Source organism: Manis javanica, chromosome 15, assembly GCF_040802235.1.
Source record: "Manis javanica isolate MJ-LG chromosome 15, MJ_LKY, whole genome shotgun sequence".
In the NCBI taxonomy this organism is placed as follows: Eukaryota; Metazoa; Chordata; class Mammalia; order Pholidota; family Manidae; genus Manis; species Manis javanica.
This window is the reverse complement of record NC_133170.1, coordinates 7,296,096-7,310,385: the sequence shown is the minus strand read 5'-3', so window position 1 is coordinate 7,310,385 and position 14,290 is coordinate 7,296,096. Positions and strand designations below refer to the sequence as shown.

The window sequence follows — 14,290 nt, the reverse complement described above, 5'->3', positions numbered from 1 at the left end:
GTGGCTTCCTTGACTAGGCCGGTAGCAGCGGGACCACAGAGGAGCGAAGATTCCACATTGTTTCATGAGTTTAGCAATAAGAGATGAGTACCAAATCCTCATTCTTGAACAATAAAAATGTCAGTGCAGCCAGAACATCAAGCACGTTGCTCACGCACTTGAACCTCTGTTATCCGTTTCAAATCAAGATCTGAACCAAACCAGACGTTAAAAGTTACAAACAAGACTCTAAAAAACTTCATTGAGACATTCTTCTTGCTGTTTAAGAGGAGAAATCTAGGTTTATGTTAGCAGTCTTAGTGAAATCTTAGAGGTGTGTTGTTTAGTCTTGACAGGTTACTAAGAGGTAGCACTGAAAGACGTTATGATACCCACACAGATCACAGAAACTTTATTTACAATATTACAGATATCTGTTGCACTAAAGAAGAAATACAAACTGCAATTACAGAATTTCTAGCCACTGATATTGAAAATACAGTATCAAACTTACTGTATACAGCTAACACAGTGCTTGAAGGAGAAAAGGAAATGCATTAAGCACTCGACTCAAAGTTAGAAAATGAAGTAAATAAACCAAAGGAAAGTAGAAAGATAAGAAAAATTTAAATACATCCAGAAGCTGATAAAAAAAAAAGCTGACTTAATTAAGAGTTAACCAAGGAAATACAACCACACAAAATTAGAAATAAATGAAAAATAACACAGAAACAATTTTTTAATTACTTTGCCCTAATCTACACAAACTTTTAAAACCGGATGAAATAAGTGATTTTCAGGGGAAGTTTTGAAAAGTTGATGCCAAAAAAAGGAATGAAAAGCAAGCAAACCAATTTACAAAGGAAAAATAGACAATATTTTCAAAGGACTCCCACCCAAAATAGAATCAGTCTTAAGACAGTTTCACAAAACAATTCAACCCAACTTTAAAGACCATGTACTATGGAAACACTGACATGATATTAAAAAAGGCCGGGGTGGATGAATAGATGAGCAGAAAGGATTGTTAGGGGCACTGAAACTATTCTGTATGATACTGTAATGGTAAATACATGGCATTAGGCATTTGTCAAAACCCATGAATGTACACCATTGAGAAGCGTAATGCAAACAGTGACTTTGGGTGATCGCGACGTGTCAGGTCCCACTGTAAGCGATGCACCATTCTGGTAAGAAATATTAACAGTGGAGGCTATGCGCATATAGGATCAGAGTGTCTATGTGAACTACGCTTTCTGCTCAACTTTGCTGTGAACCTGTAACTGCTCAAAAAATAAGGTCTATGGTGGGGGGAGACAGCAAAATAAAGGCCCAAAATTTACATCTATTAACCTAAGTTGTATAGAAAAACAGACAGGAGGAAGGGAGAATATCTGGATATATAGGTTTAAAGAAGCTCTGGACATGTAAGAATTAGCAACCATTATTTTGTCAGATGAGAACTAAAAAGAGGAAGGACAGGGTGAAAGAAAAACCACATCTTTTTTAATATTTCCTAGTTTCTAAACTATGTGATTTACTGCCACACTTAAAAACTAAACTTAGAGCTTTTTAATTAACTACTACACTACTGATGACAGTTCTGAGTGGTCAGATTAGATTTTTTTCTTCTGACTTACCTGCATTTTCTAAATTTCTACTTTCAATATTTATTGCTTGTGTTGAGATGTTGTTTCTCCAAAACAACACAAACTATCACACCTAACATCTAATATTCAGTCATTTTATATTTAGTAAATCTCTATGTAATAAATATTTACAAGCCTACTATAAGCTATATGCTATTTTAATTACTAGGAAAACAGCAGTGAACAGACAAAATTTCTACTGTAATGGCATTCATATTATAAGAGAAAGAAAGAAAACATTAGTTTGTGAGAGAGGTGCTTCTACTAAGAAAATTAAAGTGGGTGGGGAAGTGGGCAAAATAGGTGAAGGGCATAAAGAGGTATCAATTTCCAATCATAAAATAAATTAGTTATGGGGTTGAAAGTACAGCATAGGAAATATAGACAATAATGCTCTAATATCTATGTATGATGACAGATGGTAACTGCACTTACCATTTAGTAATGGATACATTTGAGCATTTTAGTAATGTAATTGTTGAATCACTATGTTGTACACCTGAAACGAATGCTGTGTATCAACTATATTTTCATAAAACATTAAATAATGAAAGCAAGGAGAGCTGCCGAGTAGTGTGAATGGAGGAACAGAAGTATAGTGTTGTCAGGACAAGCCTTACTGAGATGACCTTCACATGAGCAGCTGAAGGAGGCTGGGAATTGAGCCAGTTAGACATCTGGGAAAAAGCACCCCAGGCAGCAGGAACAGCGCATGCAAAAACCTTGAAGCAGACATGTGCCTGGGATATTTGAGAGACAAGAAGGCCGGTTGGCTGGAATGAAGCGAGCAAGGGACAGAAGCGCAGGAAATGCAGTAAGGATGTAAAAGAAATTGGGGAGCATATTTTGTGCGGTTTTGTAGGCCACAGTAAGCATTCTGCCACCGTCACGGGGACTTTCGGGCAGAGGAATGACCATCTGACGTACATGTCAACAGGATTACTGAGGCTACTGTGTTGAGAACAGACGTGGAGTAGAAACAGAGGAGCCTATGAGGAAGCTATGACAGTAATGCTGATGAAAGATGATGTGGCTGGACGAGGATGGCAGAAGCAGCATTTATGAGAAATGCTCAGTTTCTTCATTTCATTTTGAAGATAGAACTGAGCAGACTTGCTGATGGGCTGGGTGTGATATGAGAAGATGAAAAATTCCCCAAGGTTTGTGGAAACTCCATCCTTCTAGTCCATCAGGCCCTTAACTACAGAGCTGAGGTCAAAAGAGGAGCAGGTTTTGGGACGGAGGGTAAGGTTAGAGGATGTCAAATAGGCAAGTGGACATAGGAATTTAGGGTTCAGGGGCTGATCTACTGGTGATACAAACTAGGCAGCTGTCAGCACGTTGCTCAGAAAATCAAAGTCAATACTATAGAAGCAACACGTGGCTATGAAGACGGTAATGCAATATTAAAACGGAAGTTAGCCTGCCTGGGGCTCTGAATTATAGCATGGCCTTGACATTCCTCAGAAACAGACCATGAGAACCACCAACCTCCCCAACGCCAACCCCTGTTTTTTCCCCAAATCAGAAGCACAACGGGAACAGAGTAACTCCTGCGTGGATACCGACAAAAAGGAAAGTTTTATCACTTTAAAAGTTACTGGAAAAGAGCACAACTACTTGAAAATAAAGACACGCTGAAGTGCCGGATGTCCAGTGCTGATGTGGGAACCTCATTCTCGTGGAGCTCACACAATTCAAACCTGTACCTCAGCAAAACTGCAATTCACTACATCACAAAATTCTAGGTCAGTGAAGAAGTGTCAATACTGCAAGGGAAAAGCTCCTGAATGCCAGTATCTATGACACACAACCAAAATCTCCGTTAAAAAAGACAAAGGTAAGAAATCCACAAGCCAGATCAAATAATATTTGGTTTCACCGTGTCCCTTCTCAGCCAGGAGATGTGATCAGGTCAAAGTGACAAACGTTACTGAAGCAATTTTTTTTCCTTTCCATATTCTGAGAACTCTCCTTCCCCACATTAGATAAAATTTGCAATTGCCAGGTATACCACGGACAAGTTACACACTATTTTTTTTAATTGTGAAGTCTAGTATTTATAGGAAGTTGTTTTGTTTTTTCTTCCAGAAGGCCAGATAGGTATGAGATAAACATGCCTCCTGAGAGAGGACACGGCGATCCGGGGTAGACAAGGAGAGACCATGAAAGGCAGTAAGGGGAAGCAGCTGGCGGAAAGGCAGGCCAGCTGGAGGCAGTGTTGTACATTTTAAAGATGTCAGGTTTAGAATATACCAGTGAACAGCAGAACACCAGAGTGCCCCCTCCCCTCCTCCTCCGTCCACCCTAGCAAAAGTTGAATTTAAATCCGTATGTTCACCCTCAGTGAGAGCCTGGTGTTCACTTAGTTAGCCCACACCCCCGTTCCATACCATCTGCTAGGACAAAAGTCAAGTCAAATCTGTGAGATCTAATAGGCGACGAAGACAAAGTCTTTTGAAAAACCCAGTGGATTCTCACTCTTCTTTTTCGGCCTATCAAATCTCTGGTCTCATCAAATCCATCTACAGTTTTACTAAGAAAAGGAAACCACTTACCAACTGGTCTGCATTCAGTTGCTCCCCATTTTTCAGGCGATCCTTGTAATCTTCCAGTTTGAGCTACAAGAGAGAAAGTTGCATCTACTAGAGTCTGAAATAGAATTCTGAAGCCAACGATCAGACTGTCCCTTATGAAAACCAAGTTCTTGAAGCTAGCTATCAATCTCCAAGAACTCCATTTTACTACAAGGCAGGCAGCAAGTGCAGATGAGGTCCAGTCAGTGAAGTGAATATTACACACAGCCAACATTAGTCTGGAGTTACAAAAGTTAAGCACTAAGAAAACCCTTTTAATGGCCTCAGTTTATCATTGGACTACTTAACACACAGGGACTTACCTAGTCAATTACACATTCCCACCCCAGTGATGCGCAATCAGGGGCAATTCTGTCTGCCAGCCTATCTGGCAATGCCTGCAGGTATTTTTGGTGATCACAGCTTGGAGTGCTACTGGTATCTTGTGGGCAGAAGCCAGGGGTGCTGCTCAACACACACAGGACAATCCTACAGCACACAGGACAGCCCCCACGACAAAGAATTACCTGGCACAGAATATCAATAGTATTAAGGCTAAGAAATCCTGCTCTGATCTCATGCAGAACTATTAGATACCTGTTGAATTAGGTGGCATTTATTTCCAATAGGGAACTTCCCAGAGGATGTACAGAAATGTAAGTCTTTTGTAGCATTATGGGAGCCTCAACCTAAAGCTGTTCTTGATATTAAATCTGGTATTTAAGTAAATACATAACAAATAAATTGCATTTATTGCCCCCACAATAATGACATGATCCACTATGATATTCTAAAGAAAGGTTTAGGCTCCTCCCATATTGGCTTTATAGCTTCAAAATGCTTTCCCAGAAACTTGCAGCAAAAGCATTGGTACTGACCAGATAGGTATTCAAAAGTTAAGAGGTACTACAGTGAAGTTGCAAGAGTATAAGTGGGTATATCTGTACACCTGTATGTAGTTCCTCCACTTAGGGGAAGATGTTAACACGCCTCCATCAATAGATCCTGCTTTGAATAAATCCTGCTTTAACTAGTTTCCCCACAGTGGCAGGGAATTTGTGCTGACTGCAGCACACCCACCTTATCACACTTGTGATCGATGGATGGCATGCACTCAAAAGACAACTGGTTAAGAGCTAGGGCTACAGAGAAACTGCTAGTAACTGGCCCTTCTTCCCTACCTTCCTGGTGTGCTTAAAAAAAAAAAAAATTAACCAGACTCTTAAAAAACCTTTTCACACTCCACCACTAACAGCAGCTTACCTGAGGTCTTAACTAGGTCTGACATAAAAATATGTAGGAGTTCCTAGACCCAGATAGTTAATCACTCACATTAGCATCACGAGCAAAAGAGAATCATGACACAACAAAGCAGCGGGCAGCGCTGCTCTACAGGCTACATGACTCAGGAAATGAGGAATGAGTTGGATCTTCACATCAGCATTTACTGCAACGGGAAGCTGGTAATGACCCCTGGGTCTCTTTACAAGGCTCTCTACAATGCTTTCAACCTACCCATCTCAAACAATCCCCGAGCAACATAAATATTGGTGCTAAAACATTTTCTGGCTCTACCATCAAAAAAGCTTCCCCGACTGCAGCACTTAATACTGCAAAATCAACAGCTGCAGAAAGTCACAAGGAAAACAAGCTGAAAAAATAAAAATCAAGCTATTATTCATCTCTGAAAAGAAACATTAGTACAGCACTCAAGGATTAATCTGACCTAAAGTAGCTAGCTTTCACGTATTTCAACAGTAGCATGCATAACTGTTTTACTATTAATTTTTATTGAGTTCTGCTGACAAATCAAACAGCAAAGGTTTGACACATGCAATACTTAGCCTGCTTGTATGTTTGCAGCTAGCTAAGCCCCACAGTTAGTGAAAGCTTCAGGAAGGAACACCTCTGAGTCCTGATAGGAAGCAAAGATGTCAGGCCCTTCATCCTTGTTTAAGATGGTGCACATTTAGGGCTGGGAGAAAAAAGTTACCTTCTTTTTCTCGATGTTTCTAATTTTGTGTTTAAGGCATATGAGTCCATTATCAATGTATGTCTCATATGCTTGGGAAGGAGAGGCGGCAGCCGAACTGAGCGCAGACTGCAAGGGGCTCATGGCCCGCTGGCTGTCTCCATGCTGACTGTGGTTCACTTGGGGCTTGGCTGACTTCATATTCCCCTCTCGTCCCTCCTCTGAACGGCCTGAAGGTGACTGGTAACCGGAAGGAGATGAAGAGAGTTGCACCATTGAAACAGATGAGGCTAAAGGAGGGAAGGGGAAAAAAAAAAGTTGAGCATAAAAGTAAACTAGGACTCGAGAGACACACTGAGGGCTTTAACTTCTCTGAAAAATCTAGACTCACTCCCTCAAAATTCTCCTTCACAGAAGTGAGCTCAAAACCAGTGGTGCTTTAGACACCTGCCTCCATCTCACTACTTTTAAGGCAATTCGTGCCAACACTAGTGCCCCTCCGTAGGCAAAATCTACACCAGGGGGGATGTTGCCAGAAATTCCATTTTCCACGGAGGAAGAACTGCTAATCAAGCAATGGCTTCAGAGCTCCTCTCCTGTCCTGGGGGCAATCCACATTCTGAGTAAGATCTTCGGGCAAGTGATGACACACGCAAAGCAAGCTTTCCACAGTGAGACCTTACAGCGGCCGCTCGAATCTCATTACATTATCCCTCCCACCAGCCCAACCCCACTCAGCAACGCCATCCAAAAGGAAATCCCAAACCCCGCAACCCTTCCTGAGCGCTCGTTCACTAGCTGCGAGCAGCTTCTCGAACAGGAACGCTAACTTCCTTTTGATCGCTCTGGGGCCTACATGGCAAGTCTGGCACTATTGGCCATTTGCAGCAAGCTACTTTTGCAAATGCCCCGAGCTGGGTTTTTGTTTTATTTGGCCAAGCCACAAGCACTCCCCACCGCCGGGCTTAGGGGCTCATCCTAGCGAGACTTCCACGGCCCCGGTCCCGCCTCGCCGCGCGCATCATCTCCGGCAGCATCCCCGTCCGCCCAAGGAGCGGCCCCAGGGCATCCTCCCAGGCCCAGGGGCCCGCGCGGGGGGCGCCTCTCCGGGGCGGCCACTCAGCGCCCGGAGGGCCCCGGCGCCCCCTGCCCACGGCCCCCGGGGCGCCGAGGCCGCCTCTGCAGGAGCCGCCGGCGAGGCCGCCCGGGGGGGAAACGCCCGGAGCCCCTGCCCTCGGGGACTCCGCTGGGAATGCGCGGCCGCCCGGCGCTGCCCACCCTCGGGGCCGGCCGCCTCCCGCCGCGCTGCCCAGGCCGCCGCAGTCCGGCTTCACCTCCGCAGGCAGCCGAGGCCGCTGCCGCAGCCGCAGCCCGGGCCCGCCTTCGAAAGCCGCGGGAGCCGCGAGCGCTGCGGAGGTGGACCGGCGCCGCCCGCGCCTGCGTCTCCTCCCCGCCTCCCCGCTCTCCCCGCCCCGAGCTCGCGGGCGGCGTCTGCGGCGCCGGGCGCCCCGCCGACTCGCCGCGCTGGCCCGGGCCCGCCCCTCGGCCGGCGGGGCTTATATCCGCGGAGGCCCGGCGGCGGCGGGCGGCGGCCGCCAGGGGGCGCGTGCTCCCCGCGGTTGCGCAGACTGCGGGGCGGCAGGTGAGCCCAGGGAGGCGGGGCGGCCGCCGCAGCCCCACCCGCTCGTGCGGGCCGCGGCCGGGGCCTCGGGTACGCGACCTTGAGCAGGTGCTGCCCATCGCTCGGGGCGGGCGGCGCGCCCCCCGTGGACCCGCCAGTTACCCGGCGCCCGAGCGGCTGGCGGCTGAGGAGCGGCTCTTGACGCGCGGGGCTCCTTTGCCCTCCCCGCGCCCCATCAGGGTGGGATGGGTGGGATGGGCAGGTCCCCGTCGGCCCCGAGGGGACTCAGCCGAGTGTGCACCGCCGTGAAGACGGACTGGGGGACCCCACAGCCTTCCGTAGGACTGTGTTCGGGCTGTGTCACTTGTAGCTTCGGAACAGATGACGCAGAAAGGCTCGTACAAACCTCGCTACGGTCGCATACAATTAAGAGAGAAGGCTGGAAATACATCAGTGTTTCCCAAGGAAGGGGTGGTGGTTCTCATACCGAACAAGAAGAAAAAAGAAAAACACCCAGCGGTACCTTGGCCCCAATATGTGTCCAGCTGTTACACTACATAGAATGGTTTTAGGTCCTGTCCCTGAGCCTCTGATAAAATATATTTAGACTTGCAAGAAAAGAACAAAGAAAAATCAAGTATAATTCAAGGAAACAAAGATCCCGTTTAAAAAGTGTCACAATTTTTAACATTCTGTACAGTATTTTGCCAGTTACTACCTGCTCTTTTCAATCTCTTGTGTTGTGATGTACCTTAATGTTTCATTTTCAGCTTCAAATAGTCGAATCCCATGTGTGACCTTGAGGGTCAGACAAATATTAGATTGTCCATTTGTTTATAACTGGAGAAAAGAGCTGCTGAACATGAGAGGAGGAAGACGTAAGCTTCACCCCTGAAGAATCAGTTAGCCGTGGACGGAGTAAAAAATATGTGAAGGACACACTTTTACATCAAGGAGGGCACAAAGTTACAGCACTGGGTTATACCTGCTGCAGCCGGAACTAATAATAAACCTAAGAGTGGTACTTCAGTCATACTAACCATGAAATCTTTCCCTTCTAATTAACCAAGAAAAAACTATCCCTTGGGTCATACAGATCTGGCCATAGATCCTAAATAATTCTGAATAAATTTACGTGGATTTATTTCTCAACATGAATTCAGAAAATGAATCAAGAAAGAATGCAAAAGAAAAAATATATTAAGTTTCAAGTCTGGTCAGATATAGTCTATATAAGTATAGCGAAACATTTGTAGGAGGCTGTAGGTAATGTAGCAATGATGTCTGAGAAAATGAAAAAGATGATTCAGAAAAATCTTTCCTGAGAGAGACCTTTAAAGCCAGTGAATCTGCTTATTCCATAAGCACAAGCTCCCCCCAAATTTTTGTCAGAAGTTTTATTTTCCCCTCCCCCACTCCCTCTTTTCTACACCTTGATTTGGCCTGTCAACTGTGAGGCAGTATTTGTGGAAAGCCACTTTCAGGCTTAGAAAGAAATTCCTATATTTAAAATATGATAAAAAGGGTTGTTTCAAATAAGTAGGGAATAATACACTCATTCAACAAATTTTTATCATTGTATGCCAATTATATCTCAATAAAGCTAGAGGGGAAACAATATTTATTGGATGCCTGCTTTGTGTTTGGTAACAAGGATATGATGGTGAGTGAGATAAATACAGCCCCCGCCTTCATATTGCTGAGTGGGAATTTAATAAAAGCTGCAGGAATAAATAGCAAAAACAACCAGTTAAATAAAATAGAAAAACTAAAAATACTGCAGGTTCATAATGGATGGTGATTTCTGCAAAAACAGCCAAACTATACATCCTTTGAAAATGTGAAGGTTTTAAATATGCACTGCCTGGCAAATGTATGGTTCCTGTGGAGATCGTCATGCTATAGTCACTTAAAATTAATGTAGCTTCGTATTGTTGAAACTGGAAAGATTAATTCACCAAAGAATGTTGAAGCTGGTAGCAAATGAATAGAGATATGAGAAATTATCTTAGATATTTTGTTATGGGGGATAGAAATCTGCTTCTCAGTGGCTCTACAAGGCTTTGTGGAATATTTACCCCAAAATAGAGAAGGGACCAAGAAAAATAACAAGAAAGCTAAGAAAGATATTTCCAGGGAACAGTTAATATAATAAAGTTGCTAAAGAAAAGATTGCAATATTGCATACTTTCAGCTTCATGGGGTGTCTCTTCAAATACTCAAGGAGAGAAACCTATAAAAGTAAAGCCCTGACCAGTATAGATGTCAGTCAGGAAAAAAAGCTGCCTTAATAGTTTGAAGCATTTTTTGAGAGAATTCCTACAGTTTCTAAGGTTAATATTTTTGTGGACCTTTATATATATATATATATATATATAAAGAATTATACTATCACATTCCCAGTAGTTTTGTTTATACTATTTTTCTGGTATTGGAATTAATATAGTAATAGTGCTACATCATTAAGTCCCTTTGAAATAAAAGTTCTTAGGAGAGAAATTAGCAGTATAGAACTCGTGAATGTGTGTGTGGTTAAACATATCAAGCCCATAAAAATTTGATTCCTGTCCAACTTTGAAATATTGTGGTGTCAACAACACAAACTTCGGAGCCACACACACCTGGATTTCTTTCTTACTTCTGCCCCTTACTAGTTGAGTGATCTTGGACAAGTTACCTAATTCTCAGGGCTTGAGATCCATTAGCTGTAAAACAGAGATACTAACACCTGTTTAACTGTGTCCTTAAGGAGTTCATTATGAAAAAAGCCTGTCTCTGGATCACGGCCCTTGAACCATATCCTCTACTGGGAAGTTCTCGTTTGCTGCCTCTCCCACAGTGTGGGGCATAGCATTTCTCCTGGTAGCCTAGAAAAAAATGAGAGAATTTTAGGGCTGTGAAATCCCTCTCCTATTTGAAAGATAAGGTAAGGCAAGCTTGACAGATGGGAGTTTTCCGAGGACCTAAAGAATCCAGGTCTCTGGCCCACGAGTGCAATGGGCCGTCCCAGGTGCCGCAGCCCGTGTCCCTGTGCTTCCATAGAGAGGAAATAAAATGTAGAAACAGGGCAATTGCACCGGCAGAATTGAAACCAAAAAGAATAAGCAATTCAGTGTCACTGCCTCTTCAAGGAATTCATTAAGACATCTTAAAATCATCATATATTTTGATCCAATATTTTGACCCTTATTTTAGGATCTCCCCTATAGGAATAATCAGAGATGCAGAAAATAATACAGTTAAAATGCTAATCACAGCATTTTTTTAAGTGATGAAAAATAGTAACCAAATCTAAGCATTCAACGATTGAGTAATAGCCAAATAAGGTAACTCTGACCTACGAATTATAATTCAGGCAGGATAAATAATCTTTTTAAAGAATATCCAATAACATGAAGTTTTTAAAAAGCAGGATGATAACATGCTATAAAACATTATTAGTACAATTGTGGTTTTGTAAAATATTTAACTTTATACATAGAAAAGACTAAAAGATATTTTCTTATTTTTTATAACATATTTTTTTAGATATCCAATGAGAAAAAATTTCCCACCTAAACAGAAAACTACTCTCTTCAGAGATAGCCACTATTAATTTTTTGTTTAATCCTTCCAGACTTATTTCCCAACAAATATCTGTATAATGTTTTTTATAAAAATGAGAATGTTCTAAACACATTTGATCATTCTGCTATTTTCATTTAAAATATAGTAGGCATCTTTCCATTGAAACAAATTGTAACTCCACGTTAGCTTTGGGAAGTGGAATTTCATATGACTTCAATTATCTTTTCACTTTTTGGTGAACAAGTTAGAAATTAGAAAAGTAATAAATAATGTTTTTAAGTGGTACCTCATTATTTAACAAAAATGATAATTGTCCAAGTGGAAAATACAATAATAAATATGTAATAGACAATATTTGAATAAATGACAGCCTGCATAATTCTGCCTCCAATAAAAGGACAAAAATCCTATATGAACCATGAAAAGCTGGCCTAAAAGGACAGCCTAAAAGAGTAAAAATTATTTTGTCATTTACAGAAATACTTCTTATCCACCATCCCTTTGTTACCCCAGAATTTCTCACATAAATTATTTACTCATTTTTAATAGGCAATAGATGTGACACCGAAAGCATAGCAACAAAACAAAAAAAAGATAAACTGGAGTTCATCAAAATTGAAAAATTTTTGCGCTTCAAAGGACTCTATCAGGAAAGTGAAAAGCCAATCCATAGAATTAGAGAAAACATTTGCATATCGCATATTTGATGTACTTGTATCAATTATATATATATTATATTACAATGTTACACATTTTTATATGTGATAAGAATACAGATAACAAACTCGTATAACTAAATACTGAAAAGACACGTTACCAATTTAAAAAAGGGTAAAGAATCTGATCAGGCATTTCTCCAAGAAGATATAAAAATAGCCAATAAGTATATGAAAAGGTGCTCAATATCACTAGTCATCAGGAAAATGCAAATCAAAACACAGTGAGATACCACTTCACACCTACTAGGATGGCTGTGATTCAAAAGATAATAACTAGTGATGAGAATATGGAAAAACCAGTTGCACCTCTCATAGACTGGCAGTGGGAATGCAGAATGGTTTAGCCACTTTGGAAAGCAGCCTGGCAGTTCCTCAAAGGTAAGCATACAGTTTTTATGTGACCCAACAATTCCAGGTATATCCTCTTAGGAATATATTCGAGAGAAATGAAAACATCTCTCTGCCCAAAAATGTGAACACAAGTTTTCATAGCAGCATTATTCAAATAACCAAAAAGTAGAAACAATCCAAGTGTCCATCAGTTGGCGAATGGATAAATAAAATGTGGTATATCCACACAAAGGAATATGATTCAGTCGAAGAAAAGAATGAAGCAGTGACACCTACTATAGCATGGACGAACCTTGATGCCATTATATTTAAAGATTAAAAGGCAGACACAAAAGGCCACATACTGTATTATTCCATTTATATGAAATGCCCAGAATGAGCAAATCTACAGGGAAAGAAAGTAGGTTAGTAGTTGCCTAGGGCTTGGGAGTTCCAGGGGAAATGGGGAGTGATTCTAATGTGCACAGGGTTTCTCTGCGGGGTGGTGAAGATGTCCTAAAGTTGACGGTGGTGATGGCTGCATGATTCTGCAAATATACCAACAGCCATTGAATTGTACACATTAAAGGGATGAGCTGTATGGTGCTGTGGGTTGATTTGTGCCCACCCAAAAAGTATGTCAAAGTCCTGACCCCCAGTACCGGTGAATGCACCCTTTTTTTGAAATAGAGTCTTTGTAGATGTAATCAAGTTAAGAAGATGTCATACAGGATGAGTGGACGAAGGGTGAACCCACATCCAATGGCTGGTGTCCTTGTGAGAATAGAGATCTGAAGATGGAGGAGAAACAGGACAGGAGGCCATGTGGAGACAGACGGATGGAAACCACGGAGCCGCGAGTCAACCCCGAGGATTGCCGGCAGCACAGTGCCCTTGCCCGTGCTTTGCATTGCTCAGGCCGCCCAGACTTTTTTAATGTGTAGAAGGGGACATCACAAGAGTTGCTGCGTATAAGAATAGAGAGGCCCTCTTGCCAGTACGAGGGTAAGCAGTTCTCTCTGAGACCATTGCTTTTTCTTCCCTGACCTGCCACTAGCAATATTAATGCTGCTACTTAGCAATGTTAATGCTGTTAATTAGAAATATTAATGCTGCTAATTCCAAAAACATCTCTTAGAGTTGCTGCAGCACTGCCTCTCCTCTGGTGCAGCCTGCGCTCTGTTTGTCAAAAGCAAAATTTAGAGGGTGAGAGTGGAGGATAGGAAATGCGAGGTAGTCGAGACAGTCTGTCCTGCAGACAGCAGAGCGGCTGTGACGGCGTAAGGGCCCAGTACAAAGGAAACTGGACGAAGAACCAGGCAGGCCGAGTTCTAATTCTGCCTCTGTCAGTTCAGAGTTTGTGACCTTGGGCAAACTACTGAGTCTGTGACAGCCACACAGTAAGTCATCAGCAAATGCCTCCAATTTTACCTACAAGGTATCTCTCAATTCTATCCGCTTCTTGTACATATTCTACCACCTAAGCCAGGCCACCAACATCTCCCAACTAGGATACGGCAACCACCTCCTCTGGATTTCTGCTGCCCTGCTGACCCCACTACAACTTGTCCTAGACACTGGAGCAAGGCAATATTCAAGAATTCTAAATCTGATATAATCTGCTGCTCAAAATTCCTAATGGTTTTCTTCCCACGTAGGAAAAAAATCCATACTTCCAATGGCCCTCCTGATACTAACACCCCACCCCCAATCTCTCTTACCTTACTGTGGCTGGCTAAGGTGGTGCCCAGGTTCCCAGGATCCTGGCATTCATGCCTTGAGTAACCCTCTCCCCTTGGACCGGTGGGACTTGAACATGTTTTTAACCAATAGAATGCAGCAGTGGCGATGGGATGTCACTTCCCTCATGACGTTAC

The 14,290-nt window shown here is 42.7% G+C and overlaps 1 protein-coding gene across 4 annotated transcripts in view; it reads right to left on the bottom strand.

Annotated features, from left to right (window-relative positions):
- CAPRIN2 (caprin family member 2) overlaps positions 1-7,655 on the bottom strand; it is a 38,758-nt gene extending 31,103 nt beyond the window's left edge. Inside the window, exons 1-3 of one of the 4 annotated variants that reach the window (XM_073223501.1) lie at positions 7,511-7,655; positions 6,198-6,466; positions 4,187-4,249 (exon numbers count right to left, since the gene is read on the bottom strand). In XM_073223501.1, the coding sequence (XP_073079602.1) occupies positions 4,187-4,249; positions 6,198-6,452 (318 nt within the window). In that variant the 5' untranslated portion in view covers positions 6,453-6,466; positions 7,511-7,655. Of the gene's footprint in view, positions 1-4,186; positions 4,250-6,197; positions 6,467-7,133; positions 7,240-7,454 lie in introns of those variants that run through there. The other 3 variants (XM_037020409.2, XM_037020410.2, XM_037020411.2) reach the window with 3 other exon arrangements.
- Between the last annotated feature and the right edge of the window lie 6,635 nt (positions 7,656-14,290).